This window comes from Triticum aestivum, chromosome 7B (genome assembly GCF_018294505.1).
Source record: "Triticum aestivum cultivar Chinese Spring chromosome 7B, IWGSC CS RefSeq v2.1, whole genome shotgun sequence".
Lineage (NCBI taxonomy): Eukaryota > Viridiplantae > Streptophyta > Magnoliopsida > Poales > Poaceae > Triticum > Triticum aestivum.
This window is the reverse complement of record NC_057813.1, coordinates 443047426-443071946: the sequence shown is the minus strand read 5'-3', so window position 1 is coordinate 443071946 and position 24521 is coordinate 443047426. Positions and strand designations below refer to the sequence as shown.

General features: G+C 46.2%; 2 protein-coding genes and 1 long non-coding RNA gene across 4 annotated transcripts; 1 reads left to right on the top strand and 2 right to left on the bottom strand.

The window, feature by feature from the left end:
* Window positions 1-6620: 6620 nt before the first annotated feature.
* Window positions 6621-14059, bottom strand: LOC123159380 (uncharacterized). Its single transcript, XR_006479681.1, has 3 exons — window positions 13704-14059; window positions 6960-7654; window positions 6621-6873 (listed from the first exon to the last, which is right to left on the bottom strand). It is a non-coding gene; the product is annotated as an uncharacterized lncRNA (long non-coding RNA).
* LOC123159377 (uncharacterized) lies at window positions 11274-14123 on the bottom strand. Its single transcript, XM_044577207.1, has 2 exons — window positions 14070-14123; window positions 11274-13791 (listed from the first exon to the last, which is right to left on the bottom strand). The coding sequence occupies exon 2, from the start codon at window positions 13342-13344 to the stop codon at window positions 11917-11919; it is 1428 nt and encodes a 475-aa protein (XP_044433142.1). The 5' UTR covers window positions 13345-13791; window positions 14070-14123; the 3' UTR covers window positions 11274-11916.
* On the top strand, window positions 14101-24398 carry LOC123159378 (negative regulator of systemic acquired resistance SNI1-like). 2 transcript variants are annotated; one of them, XM_044577208.1, is made up of 13 exons: window positions 14101-14246; window positions 14450-14512; window positions 14629-14718; window positions 15120-15188; window positions 16123-16204; window positions 16289-16338; window positions 16535-16720; window positions 16801-16871; window positions 16942-17011; window positions 21440-21495; window positions 22958-23120; window positions 23643-23767; window positions 23954-24398. In XM_044577208.1, exons 1-13 carry the CDS (start codon window positions 14238-14240, stop codon window positions 24030-24032), a joined length of 1113 nt encoding a protein of 370 aa, XP_044433143.1. In that variant the 5' UTR covers window positions 14101-14237; the 3' UTR covers window positions 24033-24398. The 2 variants fall into 2 exon arrangements, 1 of the variants encoding a protein (XP_044433143.1); XR_006479680.1 differs by having other exon boundaries at window positions 14108-14246; window positions 21440-21505; window positions 22975-23120; window positions 23954-24394.
* The last annotated feature ends 123 nt before the right edge of the window (window positions 24399-24521 follow it).

Below are 24521 nucleotides of genomic sequence, written 5' to 3'. Positions count from 1 at the left end.
AAGCGGTAGTGATAGTCGTAGAAGCAATAGGTGGAGAAACGGCAACGATGCTACGATGGAGATCAAGGTGTCATGCCGGTTTCGATGGTGATCATGACGGTGCTTCGGAGATGGAGATCACAAGCACAAGATGATGATGGCCATATCATATCACTTATACTGATTGCATGTGATGTTTATCCTTTATGCATCTTATTTTGCTTTGATTGATGGTAGCATTATAAGATGATCTCTCACTAAATTTCAAGAAGTGTTCTCCCTGAGTATGCACCATTGCGAAAGTTCTTTGTGCTGAGACACCACATGATGATCGGGTGTGATAGGCTCTACGTTCAAATACAATGGGTGCAAAACAGTTGCACACGCGGAATACTCAGGTTAAACTTGACGAGCCTAGCATATATAGATATGGCCTCGGAACACTGAGACCGAAAGGTCGAGCGTGAATCATATAGTAGATATGATCAACATAGTGATGTTCACCATTGAAAACTACTCCATCTCACGTGATGATTGGACATGGTTTAGTTGATTTGGATCACGTGATCACTTAGATGATTAGAGGGATGTCTATCTAAGTGGGAGTTCTTAAGTAATATGATTAATTGAACTTAAATTTATCATGAACTTAGTACCTGATAGTATTTTGCTTGTCTATGTTTGTTGTAGATAGATGGCTCGTGCTGTTGTTCCGTTGAATTTTAATGCGTTCCTTGAGAAAGCTAAGTTGAAAGATGATGGTAGCAATTACACGGACTGTGTCCGTAACTTGAGGATTATCCGCATTGCTGCACAGAAGAATTACGTCCTGGAAGCACCGCTGGGTGCCAGGCCTGCTGTAGATGCAACTGACGATGTTAAGAATGTCTGGCAGAGCAAAGCTGATGACTACTCGATAGTTCAGTGTGTCATGCTTTACGGCTTAGAACCAGGACTTCAATGACGTTCTGAACGTCATGGTGCATATGAGATGTTCTAGGAGTTGAAGTTAATATTTCAAGCAAATGCCGGGTTGAGAGATATGAAGTCTCCAATAAGTTCTATAGCTGCAAGATGGAAGAGAATAGTTCTGTCAGTGAACATATACTCAAAATGTCTGGGTATAATAATCACTTGATTGAACTGGGAGTTAATCTTCCTGATGATAGTGTCATTGACAGAATTCTTCAATCACTGCCACCAAGCTACAAGAGCTTTGTGATGAACTATAATATGCAAGGGATGGACAAGACTATTCCCGAGCTCTTCGCAATGCTAAAGGCTGTGGAGGTAGAAATAAAAAAGGAGCATCAAGTGTTGATGGTCAATACGACAACCAGTTTCAAGAAAAAGGGTAAAGAGAAGAAGAAGAAGGGGAACTTCAAGAAGAACGACAAACAAGTTGTCGTTCAAGAGAAGAAACCCAAATCTGGACCTAAGCCTGAGACGGAGTTCTTCTACTGCAAGCAGACTGGACACTGGAAGCGGAACTGCCCCAAGTATTTGGCGGATAAGAAGGATGGCAAGGTGAACAAAGGTATATGTGATATACATGTTATTGATCTGTACCTTACTAATGCTCGCAATAGCATCTGGGTATTTGATACTGGTTCTATTGCTAATATTTGCAACCCGAAACAGGGACTACGGATTAAGTGAAGATTGGCTAAGGACGAGGTGACGATGCGCGTGGGAAATGGTTCCAAAGTCGATGTGATCGCGGTCGGCACGCTGCCTCTACATCTACCTTCGGGATTAGTTTTAGACCTGAATAATTGTTATTTGGTGCCAGCATTGAGCATGAACATTACATCTGGATCTTATTTGATGCGAGACGGTTATTCATTTAAATCAGAGAATAATGGTTGTTCTGTTTATATGAGTAATATCTTTTATGGTCATGCACCCTTGAAGAGTGGTCTATTTTTATTAAATCTCGATAGTAGTGATACACATATTCATAATGTTGAAGCCAAAAGATGCAAAGTTGATAATGATAGTGCAACTTATTTGTGGCACTGTCGTTTGGGTCATATTGGTGTAAAGCGCATGAAGAAACTCCATACTGATGGACTTCTGGAATCACTTGATTATGAATCACTTGGTACTTGCGAACCGTGCCTTATGGGCAAGATGACTAAAACGCCGTTCTCCGGAACTATGGAGCGAGCAACTGATTTGCTGGAAATCATACATACTGATGTGTGTGGTCCAATGAATATTGAGGCTCGCGGCGGATATCGTTATTTTCTCACCTTCAAAGATGATTTGAGCAGATATGGGTATATTTACTTAATGAAACACAAGTCTGAAACATTTGAAAAGTTCAAAGAATTTCAGAGTGAAGTGGAAAATCATCGTAACAAGAAAATAAAATTTCTATGATCTGATCGTGGAGGAGAATATTTGAGTTACGAGTTTGGTTTACATTTGAAGCAATGCGGAATAGTTTTGCAACTCACGCCACCCGGAACACCACAACGTAATGGTGTGTCCAAACGTTGTAATCGTACTTTACTAGATATGGTGTGATCTATGATGTCTCTTACTGATTTATCGCTATCGTTTTGGGGTTATGCTTTAGAGACGGCTACATTCACGTTAAATAGGGCACCATCAAAATCCGTTGAGACGACGCCTTATGAACTATGGTTTGGCAAGAAACCAAAATTGCCGTTTCTTAAAGTTTGGGGCTATGATGCTTATGTGAAGAAACTTCAACCAGATAAGCTCGAACTCAAATCAGAGAAATGTGTCTTCATAGGATACCCAAAAGAGACTATTGGGTACACCTTCTATCACAGATTTGAAGGCAAGACTTTTGTTGCTAAATTCGGATCCTTTCTAGAGAAGGAGTTTCTCTCGAAAGAAGTGAGTGGGAGGAAAGTAGAACTTGATGAGGTAACTGTACCTGCTCCCTTATTGGAAAATAGTTCATCACAGAAACCGGTTCCTATGACGACTACACCAATCAGTGATGAAGCTAATGATATTGATCATGAAACTTCAGATCAAGTTAGTACAGAACCTCGTAGATCAATCAGAGTAAGGTCCGCTCCAGAGTGGTACGGTAATCCTATTCTGGAAGTCATGTTACTTGACCATGGTGAACCTACGAACTATGAGGAAGCGATGATGAGCCCAGATTCTGCAAAATGGCTAGAAGCCATGAAATCTGAGATGGGATCCATGTATGAGAACAAAGTATGGACATTGGTTGACTTGCCTGATGATCGGCAAGCCATTGAGAATAAATGGATCTTTAAGAAAAAGACTGACGCTAATGGTAATGTAACTGTCTATAAAGCTCGACTTGTTGCGAAAGGTTTTCGACAAGTTCAAGGGGTTGACTACGATGAGACTTTCTCACCCATAGCGATGCTTAAGTCTGTCCGAATCATGTTAGCAATTGCTGCATTTTATGATTATGAAATTTGGCAAATGGATGTCAAAACTGCATTCTTGAATGGATTTCTGGAAGAAGAGTTGTATATGATGCAACCAGAAGGTTTTGTCGATCCAAAAAGTGCTAACAAAGTGTGCAAGCTCCAGCGATCCATTTATGGACTGGTGCAAGCCTCTCAGAGTTGGAATAAAATCTTTGATAGTGTGATCAAAGCATATGGTTTTATACAGACTTTTGGAGAAGCCTGTACTTACAAGAAAGTTGTGGGAGCTTTGTAGCATTTTTGATATTATATGTAGACGACATATTGTTAATTGGAAATGATATAGAATTTCTGGATAGCATAAAAGGATACTTGAATAAAAGTTTTTCGATGAAAGACCTCGGTGAAGCTGCTTACATATTGGGCATCAAGATCTATAGAGATAGATCAAGACGCTTAATTGGACTTTCACAAAGCACATACCTTGATAAAGTTTTGAAAAAGTTCAAAATGGATCAAGCAAAGAAAGGGTTCTTGCCTGTATTACAAGGTGTGAAGTTGAGTCAGACTCAATGCCCGACCACAGCAGAAGATAGAGAGAAAATGAAAGATGTTCGCTTCAGCCATAGGCTCTATCATGTATGCAATGTTGTGTACCAGACCTGATGTATGCTTAGCAATAAGTTTAGCAGGGAGGTACCAAAGTAATCCAGGAGTGGATCACTGGACAACGGTCAAGAATATCCTGAAATACCTGAAAAGGACTAAGGATATGTTTCTCATTTATGGAGGTGACAAAGAGCTAGTCGTAGATGGTTACGTTGATGCAAGCTTTGACACTGATCCGGAAGATTCTAAATCGCAAATCGGATACATGTTTATATTAAACGGTGGAGCTATCAGTTGGTGCAGTTCTAAACAAAGCGTCATAGTAAGATCTACATGTGAAGCGGAGTACATAGCTGCTTCGGAAGCAGCAAATGAAGGAGTCTGGATGAAGGAGTTCATTTCCGATCTAGGTGTCATACCTAGTGCATCGGGACCAATGAAGATCTTCTGTGACAATACTGGTGCAATTGCCTTGGCAAAGGAATCCAGATTTCACAAGAGGACCAAGCACATCAAGAGATGCTTCAATTCCATCCGGGACCAAGTCCAGGTGGGAGACACAGAGATTTGCAAGATACATACGGATCTGAATGTTGCAGACCCGTTGACTAAGCCTCTTCCACGAGCAAAACATGATCAGCACCAAGGCTCCATGGGTGTTAGAATCATTACTGTGTAATCTAGATTATTGACTCTAGTGCAAGTGGGAGACTGAAGGAAATATGCCCTAGAGGCAATAATAAAGTTATTATTTATTTCCTTATATCATGATAAATGTTTATTATTCATGCTAGAATTGTATTAACCGGAAACATGATACATGTGTGAATACATAGACAAACATAATGTCACTAGTATGCCTCTACTTGACTAGTTCATTAATCAAAGATGGTTATGTTTCCTAACCATAGACCTGAGTTGTCATTTGATTAACGGGATCACATCATTAGGAGAATGATGTGATTGACTTGACCCATTCCGTTATCTTAACACTTGATCGTTTAGTATGTTGCTATTGCTTTCTTCATGACTTATACATGTTCCTACAACTATGAGATTATGCAACTCCCGTTTACCGAAGGAACACTTTGTGTGCTACCAAACGTCACAACATAACTGGGTGATTATAAAGGAGCTCTACAGGTGTCTCCAAAGGTACATGTTGAGTTGGCATATTTCGATATTAGGTTTTGTCACTCCAATTGACGGAGAGGTATCTCTGGGCCCTCTCAGTAATGCACATCACTATAAGCCTTGCAAGCAATGTAGCTAATGAGTTAGTTACGAAATGATACATTACATAACGAGTAAAGAGACTTGCCGATAACAAGATTGAACTAGGTATTGGGATACCGACGATTGAATCTCGGGCAAGTAACATACCGATGACAAAGGGAACAACGTATGTTGTTATGCGGTTTGACCGATAAAGATCTTCGTAGAATATGTAGGAGCCAATATGAGCATCCAGGTTCCGCTATTGGTTATTGACCGGAGACGTGTCTCGGTCATGTCTACATAGTTCTTGAACCCGTAGGGTCCGCACGCTTAAAGTTTCAATGACGATTATATTATGGGTTTATGAGTTTTGACGTACCGAAGGTTATTCGAAGTCCCGGATATGATCACGGACATGACGAGGAGTCTCGAAATGGTCGAGACATGAAGATTGATATATTGGAAGCCTATATTTGGATATTGGAAGTGTTCCGGGTGAAATTGGGATTTTACCGGAGTACCGAGGGGTTACCGGAACCCCCCGGGGGCTTAATGGGCCATAGTGGGCCTTAGTGGAGAAGAGGAGAGGAGGCCAGGGCAGGGCCGCGCGCCCCTCCCCCCTAGTCCGAACAGGACAATGAGAGGGGGGCGGCGCCCCCCCCCCTTTCCTCTCTCTCCCTCCTCTTTCCCCCCTTCTGCTAATCCAACAAGGAAGGAGGGAGTCCTACTCCTGGTGGGAGTAGGACTCCCCTTGGCGCGCCTCCTCCCTAGCCGGCCGCCCCCTCCCCCCTTGCTCCTTTATATACGGGGGCAGGGGGGCACCTCTAGAGACACAACAACAGATCATTGATCTCTTAGTCGTGTGCGGTGCGCCCCTCCACCATAGTCCTCCTCGATAATATTGTAGCGGTGCTTAGACGAAGCCCTGCGACGGTAGAACATCATCATCGTCACCACGCCGTCGTGCTGACGGAACTCTCCCTCGACACTCGGCTGGATCGGAGTTCGAGGGATGTCATCGAGATGAACGTGTGCTAGAACTCGGAGGTACTGTGCTTTCGGTGCTTGATCGGTTGGGCTGTGAAGACGTACGACTACATCAACCGAGTTGTTCTAACGCTTCCGCTTTCGGTCTACGAGGGTACGTGGACGACACTCTCCCCTCTCGTTGCTATGCATCACCATGATCTTGCGTGTGCATAGGAATTTTTTTGAAATTACTACGTTCCCCAACATATACGACATACATGATCTAACTATTGTCAGTACAGATGTTATCATAGAGTTATCTACAAAAGCTAAATAGGAGTAAACACAAGACAAAATAAAAGTTTGTCACACCAAATCCCTGTCACCTAATCTCTTTCTCACTTTTAACTTCAAACCAACTTCGAAAACAATAATAATCTAAAGCAAAATTAAATCAGACTCATTTGTTCATCGACACAGAAGCAAATAATTCACCTAGTACTAAATCTAACTAAAAGGAGTAACCATAATTTATTGGCTAGGCTGCCCATCAAAAGAAATCTCTGCATAAGAAACAGACCTTGCAAAAACCTGGGACTAATCAGGTGGATCTTAAATAAAACATGTCCTCACCTCCTCCTGTAGTCCTACTCCAACCCCTCGTGTATCTCGGCGCCCCCTCACGTTAAGAGTTAAGACTACGCATTGCCTAATAAGCACTTGTGTCACATACTGAATCAAGAATAAAAAGGACAAAAATGGAAATGGGAAGGTGATATACATGAATGGACTCACCTACATGATTGTCGGTAGACCTCAATGGAGGCCGCTTGTTTACTTTCAAATTGAAGAATGACCATCTTCACACCACACATATAACCACATACAGTCACATAGTGTGCCATGTGAGTCAACATATTACTAAACGTAAATGACAACATTATAATAGCAAAGCACCTGAGTCAATAGAGTACTACAGGCAAATGACAGTAAAACATGACAACCCAATGCCATCCTGCTATTCAAGCATTTCTTTAATCAGGGTTAGATGCAAGAATGAAATTTTGTAGACAAGCAAGAGCATGTACGACTGTAATCTAGTAGTATGAAATTAGCAAGATCGCGTATAGTTTTCCAGAAATACTAAATACTAAATAGAAAAAATCACATGCTTTTCTTGTTTGGATTAATTGAAAATCTTATTACTAATACATATAACCATATTGACAGGTTTCCTAACTATAATCATTCGTTTTGACGGATTAATCCCTACCCACCTAGTACTGAAATGAGAATCAGCTCTGCTTTCATTCATGATGCAAACTCTTACACGTAAGAGCTAAATTTGGATCTAGAGGGAGAGGGCGGTTAGAGACTGTGAGGGAGGAAGGAGAGGAAGATTACTCATGCCATGCAAAACTCCTGTTGTGCATGTGGTTTTGATGGCACGCTACAGGTAGGTGCTCAGAGTACTCCAAACTCCTACAAAACTGTACACAAATAGAGTACTCCCTCCGTTCCGAAATAGATGACTCAACTTTGTACTAACTTTAGTACAAAGTTAGTATAAAGTTGGGTCATCTATTTTGAAACGGAGGGAGTACTTCAGTAGATGAGCCGTTCAATTGGAGGAGTTCGGAATTGTAAACAAACTCATGAAAGTTCATGTAATGTTTGCTGCAACAGAAAAGAAGGTGATCTTGATATGAGAGAACCAGTAACGTTTGCAATAGCAAAAGGTTGGCATCACCACGAGTAAGCATATGAAACACATGAAGGTTTTCTCTCCTTTTTTTGTAAAGTGAACGTGCATTGGCTTTTATCCATTGAGACGTTGACCAAAGAGGCCCTACATATATATCGTGTACCTTGCTCCTCAAAAACAACAACTCTGTCCTAAGGAGAAAACATTTAGGGATTTTTTTAGACTTCCATTTTCAGGTTTGAAACAATAATTAACACACAGGTGGCCAGTATATCTTTCTTATTTTTATCACAAGCTATTTTACTAATTTAATTTTCAACAATAACACTAACCAGAGCGACCAAAATGAATAGAAACAGGAGTGGAACTTTGGTAATGCTGGAAAGCTTCCACTATTTTAGGTTGCCATTGTAACGTTAAAATATTCTAACTCCATATGAAGGACATATTTTGAAATGATTTGGCAACACAACCAAAAACACGGGCAAACCTTGTAACAACCCTGATCTGCTCGAGGGGATCGGGGTCCAGAGAAGGGACGAGGGGAACAGAGGAGAAGGGGGATGAGCTTGGAGAAGGGGGCTGAGATTGCAGAGGAAGGTTGAGTACAGAGATTCGTTTACACACGCATACCCCCACACAGCCATAGGTGGCCACCCTTTAACGCTACCTACGCCTCCACTTGGCCGGCCAGCTGGCTGGGCCCACCAGCCAGCTCCTTCGTCACGCTAACAGCTGCTTAGGCGTGACATTCTCCCCTCCTTAAGACGAGGCTTCTCCCTCCCAGATGGTGGCCGTGGGAAAGCGTCGGCATAGAACGTCGTAGTCCTCCCAGGTGGCCGCGTCCGGAGACGACGATGACCACGGGATCTTGAGCTGCACCACGGGCGCGTCGCCGTGCTTCATCATGCGCCGCTCCAGGATCTTGACGGGTTCTGTCAGTGAAGCCAACAGGTCGTGGACTCGGGGAAGCTCGGCGAACACTAGCGTGTAATCCGTCGTGAACGGCTTCAGCTGGGAGACGTGGAAGACTGGATGCACGCGGCTGTCTGGCGGCAGATCCATCCTATACGCCAGTGGTCCAATCTTCTCCAAGACGGTGTAGGGGCTGAAGAACTTATATGCAAGCTTGGCGCATGGGCGCGAGACCACCGAGCGTTGCACGTAGGGCTGCAACTTCAGGAGGACTTGTTCCCCCACCTGGAAGGAGCGCTTGACACGGTGCTTGTCCGCCTGCTTCTTGAAGCGGTGCTGGGCGAGCGTCAGCTGCGCACGGATGGCATTCGTATGAGCTGCCTAGTCCAGGTCGTCGCCGGTTGGTGCCTCCTCTGCCCAGGTTGCCATGGTGCCCAAATTGGCTTCTCGGCCATACAGGGCCTTGAAGGGTGTGCAGTTGAGGGAGGAATGGAAGGTCGAGTTGTACCAGAACTCAGCCATCGGTAGCCAGCGGCGCCACTTGTTGGGGGAGTCGTGGACGGTGCAGCGCAGGTACATCTGCAGACACTGGTTCACCCTCTCGCTCTGGCCATCGGTCTGCGGGTGGTATGCCGTCGAGTACAGCAGTTTGGTGCCCGCGCTCTCGAGGAGTTTGCGCCAGAGGTTGCTGGTGAAGATCTTGTCGCGGTCGGAGACAATTGAAGAAGGAATCCCGTGCAGCTTCACAATGTTGTCCCAGAACGCGCGGGCGACTGTTGCTGCAGTGAAGGGGTGGCGAAGTGGCACAAAGTGTGTAAACTTGGTGAAGCGATCGACAACGACCATGATGGAGTTGCAGCTCTCGGACGCCGGCAAGCCCTCGATGAAGTCCATTGTTAGGTCCTCCCATGGCGCAGACGGAATGGGCAAGGGCGCGAGGAGGCCAGCTGGCTTGGTGTGCTCGTGCTTGGCCTGTTGACAGATGGTGCATTGGTGCACGAATTCCTCCACGTCCTTCTTCAGGCCCCGCCACTCGAAATGCTTCTTGACCCGGTGGTAGGTCGCCGTGACGCCAGAGTGGCCACCCACCGCGCTGTTGTGGAGCGCGGCGATCAGCTTAGTGCGCAGGGCCGTGTTAGCCCCGATCCAGAGCCGGCCTTGGCGACGAATGATGCCTCGATGAAGCTCATACCTCTCTGCATCCGGGCTGGACACGACTAAGTGCTGAAGATGTTCCTGGGCATCCGCGTCTGTCGTGTAGGAGTTAGCCACCTCCTGCAACCATGCCGGCTGACAGGTCGAGAGCGCGGCCAGGTCCATCAGCTTGCCCACTCTGGAGAGCGCATCTGCCGCTCCGTTGTCGAGGCCGCGCTTGTACAAGAAGCGAAATTGAAGGCCGACGAGCTTGGACATGGCCTTGCGCTGAACGTCTGTCTCCAGGTGCTGTTCTCCCAAGTTGCAGGATGTCGAATGGCCCGCACTAAAGACACTGACACCATTTGTCCACTGCCATCATCACCGCGAGAAACTCCTTCTCGTAAGTGGAGAGTTTCTGGTTACGCGCGCCCAGCGCCTTGCTGAAGTAAGCCACGGGATGCCCTTCCTGGGTGAGCACCGCGCCGATGCCCGTGTCGCAGGCATCCGTCTCGATGGCGAACGGCTTGTCGAAGTTGGGGAGTGCGAGCACCGGGGTGGTGACCATGGCCTGCTTGAGCAGGTCGAACGCGGCCTGGGCGTGCTCTGTCCACTCGAAGCCTTTCTTGGTGAGGAGTTGCGTGAGGGGCTTGGCGATGATGCCGTAGTGTGGCACAAACTTGCGGTAATAGCCAGTGAGGCCGAGGAAACCGCGAAGCTCCGTCGCTGTCGTAGGCGTAGGCTACTGCACCATGGCCTAGGTTTTCTCCGCATCGGTGGCGACGCCCTCGCGGGAGATCACATGGCCGAGGTAGTCGATGTGATCGGTGGCGAACTCACACTTGGAGGCCTTGACATAGAGTTGGTGTCGACGAAGCAGTCCCATCACCGTGCGCACATGTTCCAGGTGTTCTTCCATTGTTTCACTGAAGACCAAAATATCGTCAAGGAAAATGATGACGAACTTGCGGATGTACTTACTGAAAATCGCGTTCATCAGGCACTGAAATGTTGCCGGAGCGTTGGTGAGGCCGAACGGCATGACGCGGAACTGAAAATGGCCGTGATGGGTCTTGAACGCCGTCTTGGCCTCATCTTCTTCTCGCATTCGAATATGATGGTAGCCGGACTGTAAATCCAACTTGGAGAAGACTGTGGCGCCCGCTAGTTCATCAAGCAGTTCATCCACGATTGGTAGGGGAAACTTGTTCTTGATTGTTGCGTCATTGAGCCAGCGGTAATCGACGCAAAACCTCCAGGTGCCGTCCTTCTTCTTAACGAGCAACACCGGTGCCGCGTAGGGGCTCACGCTGTGTGTGATCACCCCTGAATCCAGCATTTCACGGACCTGTCGCTCGATCTCGTCTTTCTGCAGGGGAGAGTAGCAGTAGGGGCGAGTGTTGGCCGAAATCGTCCCTTCCACCAACGTGATGGCGTGGTCATACTGTCAGTGTGGTGGCGGGCCGTGGGGCGCGGCGAAGACATCTGCATACTCGTCGAGGATATCGGCGAGTGGGGTGTGGCTCGGTGTCTTGCGCTTAGTCTGGACAGGCGGGCAGGCATCCACCATGGCCATTGCCCACACCTTATTGCCGGCGATCAACTTGTGAAGCTCTGCTGGTTCCACCGCCGTCAGGGTCTCGGTGGTCTTGGGCTTGACGCCGCGCAGCGTGACTTGTTCGCCGTCGTGGATGAATGAGACAAACTTGTCTTGCCAGTGGCAAGTCATGGGACTGTGCTATGCCAGCCAGTCCATGCCCAGAATGCCGTCATAGGCGCCGATGTCGAGCTCCCGCATTGGTGTGGAGAAGGTGTGCCCCTGCATCCACCATTTCAGATCGGGCACGATGCGATCACAGGTGATGCGATCACCGTTGGCGACACGTACTTCCACCGGAGGCAGCGGTTGAGTTTGCGCGCCGATACGGTCGACGAAGCTCTTGTTGACGAAGCTGTGGGTGCTGCCCGAGTCGAGGAGCAGCAGCATCACCTGATTCCTCACCAGAGCACGCAGCCAAATGGTACTTGGCGAATCGGAGCCGTCCAGCACCTGAGCTGACAGCACGTAGCACTCCGCCAGCCGCGCTGGTGGTTCGGGATCGTCCAAGAGTTGGAGAGCATGGATCGCGTTGTCGGAGAGAACCTCGCCATGCTCCCCCACATGGATGGTGAGCAATTGTGCCGGCTGCGCGCAGCGGTGCTCCCGGGAGTATTTGTCCCCACACTTGAAGCAAAGATTGTTGGCGCGCCGATAATCTCGCAGCTGTCGCTCCCGTGCGAATTCGTCACCGGTGGCGCGTGGAACAGCCGCTTGCCGCGGCGGCGCCGCGTTCGTTGGTGGAGGCGGGCGCCCTGGAGGAACCGGTCGGACCCGTGGGCGTGTCGTGCCCAGCTCTTCCTCTTGAATGCGCGCAAGCACAGACGCGCGGGTGATGCTCGACGGGCTTGTAAGCAAATTGCTGCGCGTAGCTCGTCCTTCAAGCCCAAACAGAACTGGGTGATGAAGAATTTGTTGTTGATGGAGGGATCCAGCGCCAGAAGATGATACATGAGCTCATCAAACAATGTGCGATACTCGGCGACGCTGCCCGTCTGCTGTAGTTGAAGGAGACAGTGCATGGTGAGCTCGAACTCGTATGCACCGAATTCTTCAAGCACGGCGGCGGCGAACATGTCCCATGACAAGTTGCGGTGGCTCTGGCGAAACGCCTGGAGCCAGTGTGCTGCCTGGCCCTCAATGTACAGAGCAGCGGTGGGCACCCAAACATGTTGACCCACCTTGTAGAGCTCAAAGTACGCTAAACACCGATCCAACCAGAGGTAGGGTGCGGATCCATCGAAACGGGGAAAATCGTGTTTCGGTGGTTTGTGGTAGGAGTTCTCTGTGTAGTTGGGGCTGGGCGGCGGCGCGGTGACCCCAGCCATGGGCGCACCAAGAGGGGGAACCGGGATGAGTGGTGGTCGATTGTCCCCCAAGCGAGCGTGAGCAGAAGCGGGGCGATGGGGTTCCGCGTGGTGGGGCTGGTGACGCGGAGACGGAGGCGGCGGCGGCGGCGGCGGCGGTGGTGGTACCAACGTGGTGACGGATCCCGCATGTGAGGCCGAGCAGTCGACGGTCTTGCGGGTCGCATCAACGTCGGCCTGCGTCAGATCGAGCTGCCGCGCAAGACCCCGCAGCTCCTGCGCGATCTGGTTGTTGAAGGAGAGTTGCGCCTCCAGTTGCTTGTCGCGGAGGGCGGTCTGCTCGTCGAGCTTGGTGAGGAGGGAGTCGAGCATCTTTGCGATGTTGGCGTTCCCTTCCTCCATGGCCTCCAGGACTTGCCGCGTCGCAACGGAGGGCTTCGACGGCGCCGTTGCTTCGGCCTGAAAGGGGATCGAACCCTGTGACGGATTTTGGGCGAGATCCGGCGAGCGGACTCGCACCATACGCGGTGGATGTTACCGATCCACCTCCCAAGCTCCGGCGGTGCAGCGGCGGTGAGGGGAAGAAAATTTGGCTCTGAAAACCAATGTAACAACCCTGATCTGCTCGAGGGGATCGGGGTCCAGAGAAGGGACGAGGGGAACAGAGGAGAAGGGGGATGAGCTTGGAGAAGGGGGCTGAGATTGCAGAGGAAGGTTGAGTACAGAGATTCGTTTACACACGCATACTCCCACACAGCCACAGGCGGCCACCCTTTAACGCTACCTACGCCTCCACTTGGCCGGATAGTATGTAGACAGAACGACCTATTAGTTTGTAGATAACAAAGCACAAAGTTAGATGAAAGAAATATATGATTGACCTGTTACTGAAGAGAAATAATCACATCTGGACAAGCACCTCAAAATGTCCTTTTGAACAATTACGCAAAGAACCACTGGCTACTGGACCTGAATAACAAATGTAGCATAAAACAGTGGCGTTACACATGGATTTGTAATCAGATCGTTATTGTAGCTGGAACTATTTTATAACTGAACATCTTGAGAAATGTCTTGAATTCCTATCTCTTTGTCAAATATTCAGATCTGCAAGCATCTGTGCCTTATCTTTAAGCTAGTTCTTTCTTTAAGATCAAAACGTTATGCATTGTTGAGATTGAAATTAGTGTTATACTTTGTGGCTCTTCATGTTCATCTCCATTGTTATTAAGTTAGAAACTTGGTACCTCACAGCCATTGCTCACATGTTATGTCTTGAATTAATTCAAACCAGAAGTCCTGGGTGCTTGGTGTGCTGACATTTGATATCAAATATGCAGGACTTGCCATTCAAACCAAAGTACCTTGTGACCTTCACTGTTGGATATGCATAGAAAGAAAATATAAACAGAGCAATGAAGAAGGTAATGCTGTTGTCAACTTTATTGAGCAGAATAACCTAAAAATTAGCTCTGCGCAGTTTTAGTAGAAATTGAATTTTCTTATCAACGCATGCCATTTCACTTGATTACCATCCTGATTGTTTTTTCTTCTTCTTTGTTGCAGTTTTCCGACAATTTCGCTATCCTGTTATCTCATTTTGTGTGCTTTTGATGTTAACTTGCAGCAATATCCAAGAGTATATTTGACAAATTCTGGTTCCCATCCAACTCTAGTTATAGTTAAAGAGGTAAAGGATGACATAATGTATTAGATGTTTTTTCAACAAACTATGTACTGTTGTATGTTTTATACTTCTATTGGATTTAAAAATCTAACATGCATAAGTAATTTCCCATTTTCCAGTCATGGTCACCATTTCTCCTTGGCAACAATGTAGCTTCTGGTGAGATTGGGAGAAACACCAGTCGCTCAGATCACCTCTTTGATTCTTTGGTAAGCTGGTATTAGTGTGCTACATTATTTTCTTATGCTGTATTCATATTTGCAAATTCTGTTTTCCTGCTTATGAACATATTTGTCTTGAGTTTCCCTGCTCTTATTGGACCAAGAAGCACATCCTCACTGTATGTTCTTGGGGCCTGGGTATTTTAGCCTACATTATGCCTTTACAGGTTTTCTTCTACTTTTGTTCTTGTCCCCTAGCCACTTGATTACTTGAGTTCCTTGAAGACTACTTTTTACTGTTGTATTATATGTTGGTAAATATTTTAAGTGGGAATTAGGAACTATCTTTTGGATGTTAAAAGACTATTTTGCAATACTTATTATCATAGTATTTGGCTTCCTCATTTTTCTGTGTCCGGAGTATCTGATTCAGTTTTACCCTTCTTCAGAGATTTTCTTTGTTGACCGAGGCTATGGTTGAAGCATCGAATGACACAGGTGCTAATAATGGGCTTAAGGTAAATCCCTGATGGTCTCTAACTCCAGAGAATATTGGAAAAGTCCACTTCTCAAACTTAAACTTCCACAAATGCCCACTTTTAAGTCACAAACTCAACTGTCCGAGTTGTGACTTGAACTATCCTGTCCATTTTTCAATCACAGGTGGTTTCAGTTGACGCAGATGCCGCATGTACGCACATCAGTACCATGTCATTTAACAGATCAGTCCAAGTTGACTGGATGGATGAGTCTAGGTTAAACCACCGAAAGAGGCCTACCCCTGATCCACTTATCCTCCCAGAATCTAATAGATTTGCCATTCCCCACACTAAATGATCCAAACTGAACAAATCTATCCTTACTTTCATGAGGCCCTTCCAAAAGTGAGAGTCCGTTGGTTTGGCTTTAATCGCCATGAGTGATTTTTGCCCCAAATACTTACTTCATAGGAGTGACCGCTAAATTTCATCCTTGCTTAGCAGCTTAAACAACCATTTACTCATAAGTACATAATTTTTTACTAGTAATTTATGAATCCTGAGGCCACCCTGGTCTTTTAGGGGTACAGAAAGAATTCCCATCGTGCTAAACGATCCTTTCTCTTGTGCTTCTGGAGAAAAATCCTGCTTGTTGTCTCCAAATGGCAACAAAAAAGTTTGTGTTCTTTAACTAAGTCTGAAACGTGACTATGTTTAGCCAGGTCCCTAAAACTCTTGCTATTCCAAAAAATCCCTCTCATTTCTTATTATTCTTTCATTTTGAGAACCGCCAAAGTAAATGATACCTAATAAAGATAACCTGAGGGTGTACCTCAAATTAGGAAGGGTTACACCATGAGTTTTTCTGTTATGGTATCGCATTCCTTGGCAGTACTATGGAAACTTTGCATCTATAATATACGTTTCTTTGTCTGTTGTTGAGATTTGAAGCTTGTTCTGTTCTGTAATTTAGCATATAGAGAACATGGTGCTGTTCCAATATCTCGTTCGCACACTTGAGGCTGATTTTGTACCTCGTCATATTGCATATAAAGGTAAAAGTGCCTGTCAACTTAACTGTTTTACATTCCTGTGTATAAGACAATATATTCTTAAACATTCTTGTGATTTTGTTGCAGAGTCATTAGACTGGGTGATTATCAGGGAATCTGTTTTAAACGTGCTTCTGGTAAGACCTACCTACATCTGTAATTTATAAAAAGTAGCTTAGCTTTCTGGGCTAAAACTTTGTTTGTTGTTTCTTTGCCTCGTCATATTTTATTGAAGATTTTTTTTTACCATTGACATAGTCACAGTTATGTGAAAGTATTGCAACGTCTGCGTTATTTTATGACATTTTTGGAATCCCTAATATTCATTAACAGGGATCGCGAAAACTGGTATTCAAAATGTTTGTCAAGAACTGCATATCCCTTCTGAACCAACATCAGCGGGAAGTTGAAGATGACATATCTTCTAAATCAGCATCTGATTTAGATTCTTCCTTAACCTTTCCATTGGTTGAGTTTGAAAGAGAAGCGCTTATATCCGTGAAAAAACTTTTCATTATGGTGAGCTATACCATAGTGTTTTTGATCATACACAGATTGGTGTGAAGTGCAGATGCTAACTATTTCAGTTTTTTTTGTAGGTTATAAACCTTGACTTGATTAGGAAAGAAGCAGACAAATTGGGCCTGACTTCAAGGGCTGATGGCCTCAGGTTTGGTTCTTAGTTTCATTTGCTTAAGAATGTAGCCATTGTGCCTGACATTCCATTTCCTTCTCTGTAGGAATCCTATCCTGGAAGTTATTCTAGAGGAGCTAACTTACAACACAATCTACTTATCCCCATTTCTTTTGGTAAATGCAAACCACTGCATCCTTCTGGCCTCTTACTCATTTTTCATGGATATCTTAATGTTATTATAATGTTGAACTTGCACGAGAAACTGAATTGGTGGTTCATTTAAAGCTTGTTGTAAACCCACTCAAAGTTCCTAGTAAAGCTTGACTGAGTGCTTACCAATTTTCACTTTATTACGAGTTCGCTTGATGCCAGCTAAAGATAGGAAATAAAGACCACATACTGAATTAGAATAGCTGACTTTACTTGAAATCTAGTACTCTAATGTTCTGTTAATTCATCAATCAGTAATCCGCACATGTGCTGGATTTTCCCCAGGAAAAGGAAATGTGCACAACCCTTAAGCTTCCGCGTACTAGTTGCTGAGATAGAAGAATAAGATGTCTCCGTAGCTTTATAGTAACTGCACAGTCAAGCATAATGCCAGTTAAATTAGCTTTAGTTGTTACACATCTATAATTAATTTTCCTATCCCCTGTGTGATGTCCCTGTTGTATAGGGGGATTCCTGTTCTTTTTTCCAAGATCATGCAGGAGAGCTGCATGCATCAGTAATAAGATAAAAGGAGTTCTACAATGTCATTTGAAAGGCATGACCCAAAGAAATGACACAACCCAGAAAAAGGGAAACACACAGCCACCTAGGCAGCCTGAAACGACCTAAGGATTGCTACCACTAAAATACTTGTGCCGACGGCCATCCATGACCTCAAACACAATCGTCCTCACCAGGCCACACCCTAGTCAATTACAAGTATAATCTGTAAGGCATGGGAAGCAGTCATCCACCATGGGAGTTTGCAGCAACAGCCAAATGTACAAGCATCACGGAGGCAGCAGCAACTTTTTTTTTTGGAAAAGGAGGATATACACCCGGCCTCTACATCTGGACGATGCATGCAGCCATTTTATTAATTATTCACAAAGACCATACAAAGTAATACATCAGTAACCCTGAAGCCACCATCTAGGCAACACCTGTTGCTATTCCTACCCCTTCGATGAAGGTGTGCTGAATATCCGGACCGAATACCAAACAGACATTGCACCAAACCCTAACATCTAAAGTCGGATGCCCCAGCCCAGCCACACATCGGGACTGGGTCACACCGGTCCGATGCACTCTCAAAGATCACCGCAGCCGTCTTCCACCAATCCCTCTCCAGAGCAAGCACTGACGCATCACCATTGCCAGGCTGCCGTCGACGCCACCACGGCGCCACACAGCGCCACCACCCTTCACGTATCCATCCACACGTGCTCGTTGCCGAAACTCCGCGGCGCCATGCCACCGAGATCCGTTGCCGGCCATGCGGTAGATGTAACACCGCTTGTCCTCTTGTCCCCTCTAGCCAGCGGTTGCTCCAAAACGACGCCCCTAGGAGGGAGAACGATACCGCAGGCGTCATCATCGTCCGATCCGATAGACCCAGATCTAGGGTTTCCCATGGAACACCCACCACCTTCCCATGCTCACCGAAGGCGACACCTCCATGAAGATGACGACGCCGTGAGCGTCGCTGCCGCCCAATCCGGAGGAATTTGGGTTTTCACCCCGGTACACGAGCAAATGAGGGAGGCAGAGGCGGAATGGAGAACCTTGACGACGCCTATATGTAGGGGACGGCGCCCGCCGGCGTCGCCGTCGTCGTGGCCGGAAGATCCGGCCTTGGATTTCTCTGGGCTCCACACTTCCCCATCCCTTTCTTCAGACGCGGCACCGGCGACCAAGGGCAGCCGGAGACCAGATCAAGAGGCTTGGATTGGGACGGCGTCAGATCCGGGACGGGTGCCCCCGAGGCCACCACGCCCGCAGGCACCACCCGCCACCATCTCGCCGCCCGTGCGGCCAAGGGGGGTGGCCAGCACCTGCAACAGCCGCCGACCAAGGGCTACCTCATGAGGCCGCCTCGGTTCCAAGTCCCCCGTGCGTGGCAGGGCGGACAGGATCCTCACCGCCATCTTCCCCGACGGCGTGCGGCATTCCAGCGACCCCCTCCCATGGCAGCGAGGGAGAGGAGAGAGGGAGAGGCGGCCGGCGGCGGACTAGGTTTAGCGCCGCCCGAGTCGGCCCTGCGGGAGCGACGCGGGGGCTGCGAGCTGTGATCACCTTAATTCTCAATTTCAGAGGCAGCAGCAACTAGTCCCTAGCGACGACCGACCTCCAGTTGCATGAGCATCAGGTTGACCAGGGGCAAATGAACCTGGTGTGGAGAATGGTCAATGCAGCCACTCCAACCACGACGCCTTCAAGGACCGTCACCAGCCTGTCCAGCACCGTCAAGACTACCAATGCCTAGCCATGGAACCGAACGGATAGAAGAGAGCCGGCAGTGACGAGGGTTTGGTGAGGTGGGAGAACGGCGAATGGTTTGGGATGGGGTTGAGGCAGTGAGGGTTTGCTTCATGGGTTTACAAGTTACCCTAACATTGGTCGTTTTATTTTTGAGAGCCCCCGTTTTAAATTCCACTGAATCTATACAAATCAGCTAAAGGTGACTGACTAGAGTTAAGGTCTCAGTAGAGATCTGATATGCATATTACTGACTACTTTGATTGCTTTGCTTCATGAGTAGTACTCAAACTTGCACAAGAATGTCTTAGTAATACCCATGATTGTACTTTCCAAATTCCTAACTTTTACGTCTTGTAAAGCAATCAAACCAAGACCTATGATGGTTAAGCAGCTACTATGTTAGTGTTTTGGGTCTTCATGTGGTTTTACAGGTAAAAGGGTGTTCCGGGTCAGCTGTACGGTTGAAACTGAAACTTGTCTCTTTTATTTTGGGTCATTTATATGGAATAGCTGTGCTTTAGCAGGCTATACACTAATAGAAACAGCACCACTATTGGGTGCAATAGCTGCCATAGCTGTATCAGCGGAACTCCATGCGTAGCTGTGATAGATAGCTATTTAGAAAACTACTTGGCAACTAAACTGTTTGCCAATGATTGAGTAAATTGCACGAAACCACCACTTTGAAGGCTAGGTTTGCGATAAACACTAGGATACATTTTTTCGACAGAAAACACCACGTCTTGCGTATTTTTTTTGCAAAAAACACTGATCAGCGGATTTGACTCGATTAAGCATGTTTATGACAGACTGGGCCTGCTAGTCAGGCTGACGTGGCACCACCTAATTAACGGCGACGTTGGCTAACGTTATCATCATGTGTGGCCCTGTGGGGTCCACCTGTCATTGAAAGAAAAAAGGAAAAAAAATCTGGTGCTCGTCAACCTCCCGCCGCTGGACCAATTCGTCCAGATCCGTTGCTGCTCGCCGCGGCCGCCGCGCCTCGCTGCTGCTGCGCCGCGCCTGCTTGCTTCCGCGCCCACTGCTCGCCGCGGACCCCGCGCCTCGCTGCTACCGCGCGCGCTGCCTACTCGTCGCGCCCGCTGCTTGCTCGTTGGTCACCGCACCCGCTGCCTGCTCGTCGTGCCTGCTGCTTGCTCGCTGGCCGCCACGCCCACTGCCTGCTCGCCGCGCCTGCTCGCTGCTCACCGCACCAAGGGCTAGGCAGAGGACACCGCATGTCCCGCCCCCGCGCCCGGTTGAGGAGCGGCCTGCCGCAGCTCGCCAACAGCCCGCCGCCGCACCTTCTCGCCTGGAACCACCTCGCCGCCGCCCAGTTCATCGCGGCCGCACCTTGAACTCCGGCGAGCGGCCAAGGTGCATGGCCGCACGCGGAAGATGCCATCGCCCCTGCTCGCGCCGACGAATTCCGGGAGCGCACCCCTGCTGCCCGCGCCCCTGTACTTCGACGTCGTCACGGCCCGCTCCAGCGTCACCGGAGACCGCCTCCGTGAACCTCCGACGCCCCACAACACCGGCCCGCTCCAGTGTTTCGCTGACGAGCCGGTCTCGCGCCCAGCAAAACCTTTCGTTGTAACGGTGTGAGAGATTGATGCCATGTCAGCCTGATTGGCGGGCCCCATCTGTCATAAACACACTTAACCGAGCCAGATCCGCCGACCAGTGGATTTTGCAAAAACAATACGCAAGACGTGGTGTTTTTTGTCGAAAAAATGTATCCTAGTGTTTTTCGCAAACCTAGCCTTCAAAGTGGTGTTTTCTTTTTTGCAATTTACTCCCAATGATTAGGCACATGGCTTGGTTTACCAGCTTCTTTTTTGGGTGAAGTGCGGACTTTGGAGTTTGGACCATCGCTGATGGGTACCTCAAGTGTTTAATAACTGTTTGGACACAAGTTAGATATCTGGTGCCATTTAGATACGAAAACTTGCACCTTGAATTCTTATCCGATGAATGCTATATGATTTTTTTTTGGAAATGAAAATAAAGAGATGAAAGCTATTTAGATATCAGAACCTGTACGCATAATTTTGTTTCTATTTGCTGCTCATTTTCCTGGTACTCCACTTTGATAGTAAATTAATGATTTTGTTTATCAACCGCAACAGGCCTTCACGGAGTGGAAGTGGAAATTGCAGATTATCCTGCTGTACTTCTCAAGATATCAAGTTAAGGTATGCTAAATTTACTTTATAATCACCTGATTCTTAGCATGCAAATGCCTTCTGTGCAACTAAAGAAATGCCCCTTTGGAGACAGTGATTGGTGTTTCAGTATATACAGCAGAAGTGTGACAATTGTGGTATCAAATGTTGGTATCAACTGTTGCTCTCCAGTTGATACAAATTTTCTTGCCTCTTAGATAGGTTCTCCAAATATTCCACCCCCATCATGTCTTCATTGGCATTATCTAGACTGGTTTGTTTTATTAATTACATAGGACTTGAATATGTACCTATAATTTCAAACTGAGTTCTGAAATAAATGGAACATCATTTAAAAAATTCTACAAGTTTAATCTGACAGACAGAATCACCTTGAATTTGGCCACAACGAAAATGAATTCCAATGCTGAAACAGCAATATTGGTTCTCACAGCTTAAGCTATCATTTGCAGGCTTATCCACAACACTTAGATCATCTCAAACACACTTGACTTTAAAAATGACACCACAATAGTAAATTTTATGCTAAATAGACATCACAAGAGCAAACTTTGTGGTAAATAACACTCCCGGGGAATATTCCATTGTTGGGCACAAGCCGGCGCAATGGGCCTCAGGGTAGTTCTTCCCACTAACTGGGATGTTCACTGATAGGGTGCTGACCCATGTAACCCTCACCTCCTAGGAGGATTGTATCTTCTCATGTTTTCAATGAAATGAAACGCAAAGGTCCTTTGCGTTTTCTCAAAAAAAGTTTCATTTAAAATGACACAAAGCGCTTCTCTTCCCTGCCTCCATCTCTTATCAACCAGTGACGTCCATTACCCTGTTTCCTAGGCTGCATGCATGTTTAGCTCCACTCAACCATGCATATGGTACTCCTTCCGATCGATCATAAGTGTTGCAGTTTTGAACTAATATTAGTTCAACCTTGGTTCAAAACCGCGATACTTATTATGAATCGGAGGCGTACCATTTTACAGATCTTTTGCTCTTTCCTATGTTATTTGAAAGTCTAGCATGATTGGGTTATTTGTCCTCTAAACAAGAATCTTAGGAGTGTTACTGACCTGTACTAACAATTGTTTTTTGGACATGTTGATAGAAGTTACAAGTACTACAGTTTAGATGTCAATTAGAAAAGGATGTCAAGTACTACTGTTTGGTTTTTATAGGCAACTTTTCCCACACACATGGAGCTCTTATTTCTAGTAGCATTTTTGAGAGATAGACATCAAAATGCCAACTAACAGGTGCAGATGTATGTCACAAACTAACGTATTATTTATGAACTCAGTTTTCTGTGTGCATGGAGTTAAAATGACTAGAGATCATTATTAAATGTTAATATTGACATGCTAATTGGTGTATTGTCCTCGTTATCTCTTCTACCTGAGAGCTTTCACATAAGTTCATTTTGTGATCAAAGCAAAATCATGGATGCTATTGCCGCCTTTTTTGTTGCTCATGGTCTGCAGTACGTACTCGGAGGTCAGATAATTCTCAACAAGATTTGACAGTGGAAAGCGCTCTGAGTATGTTTTCAACAGAAGCAAGCGCAAAGGCCATGGTTAAGATGATGTGTCCAGAAGTTGCTCAGCTTCTCTTAGCACATGCATACCAGGTTAGGGCATTAATTGCCTGCTCCTTATTTTCTATACAAGATTTTTTTTTTGTATAGATTTTGGACAGAGGCGACTAGATATTTGATTTGACCCCAGAAATGTATGTTTTGACCCGAGAAATAGTGACATGGAATAATATAGATGCATACACATCTCCAGAATATAGTTTCTAAGGCGATACTCCTTGGTAGATAGGCAGTAAGCGTATGTGTCTTTAACTCGTATGGCCATCTTTGCATTGTACTGTATATTGCCTGATTATCTGTCATTCAGGTTGAGAGCATAAATGCATCATTCATCCATTATTTGCCGCTAGCTTGATACTGTCTAGAGCATAATTCCTTTTCTCTTTGTTTAATTGAAGAGCGTAATACTATTGTTATTAAGAAACTTGAACAGGTGGCATTGTAGATCTCTGTCTTCCATGTTCCCACCCTGATGTTCTCTGCTGTTCTGATATTCTTCCATTTACAGCAATCTACATCTTGGGTTATAATTTTGACAATCATAAAACCTTTCAGGTCTGCCTATCCGTTGATGGTGGTTCTAGCGAAGCTAATGATGCAGCAAAAATGATGGGAGCGTCTCTTCTCGAGATATCTTGCAAGTTTGTGTTGGCTTTCCAGAATCTGAGAAAAATCAACACGTGAGTATTTTGTTGTGTTTATTATCGTAGCGGCCACCACGATTCTAAAGCTGTCAGGACTCAGGAGATGAGTGTCAGATGGTACTCTCGCTGCATGTCGGGCAGCCATATCAGACTATCAGTACGGATCTGCCAACAAATTCACTAAGTTCCCTGTGCATTTAATTTCTGTATACTGTTTTGCAGGAACATTCAGATTTCACAGTTTGAGAAAGAAGCTTTGTTCACTGCAGCGACGCTGACAAGAAAACTGCAGAATGAGTGAAGATTGGAGACCTGAAGTATTCATTTTGGATTTTGGAGACTTGGAAGCGATGGGATCAAATGGTTTATCTTAAGAGAACGATGGATCTTTGTCTCGTCTATTGTACGGCAAAGTTTGTTACCTGTGTATATATATTTCGGTTATCTATTTCCTCTGTAGTAGAGTATCTGACCCTGACGTAAAGAACTGAAGCATCTGGGCTGCTCATCTCGGGGCAGATATTAAATTCACTTGGTTTTCTGCTCGGCAAATATGTACTACTAAAGAATGCAGGTTTCGTCTTAGATGGTAACCAAGCAAACCAGCCCGGGTGTACTAGAAGAGGCTGAAATCTAGGGCCTTTTGTTGTTAGCCCTGAGAGCAAGGCTAATCTTGTTCTCCTCCGTACCTAAATATAAGTCTTATTAGAAATTTCAATGTGAAGTACATACGGAGCAAAATGAGTGAATGTACACTTAAAAATATGTCTATGCGTCTGTATGTAATTCC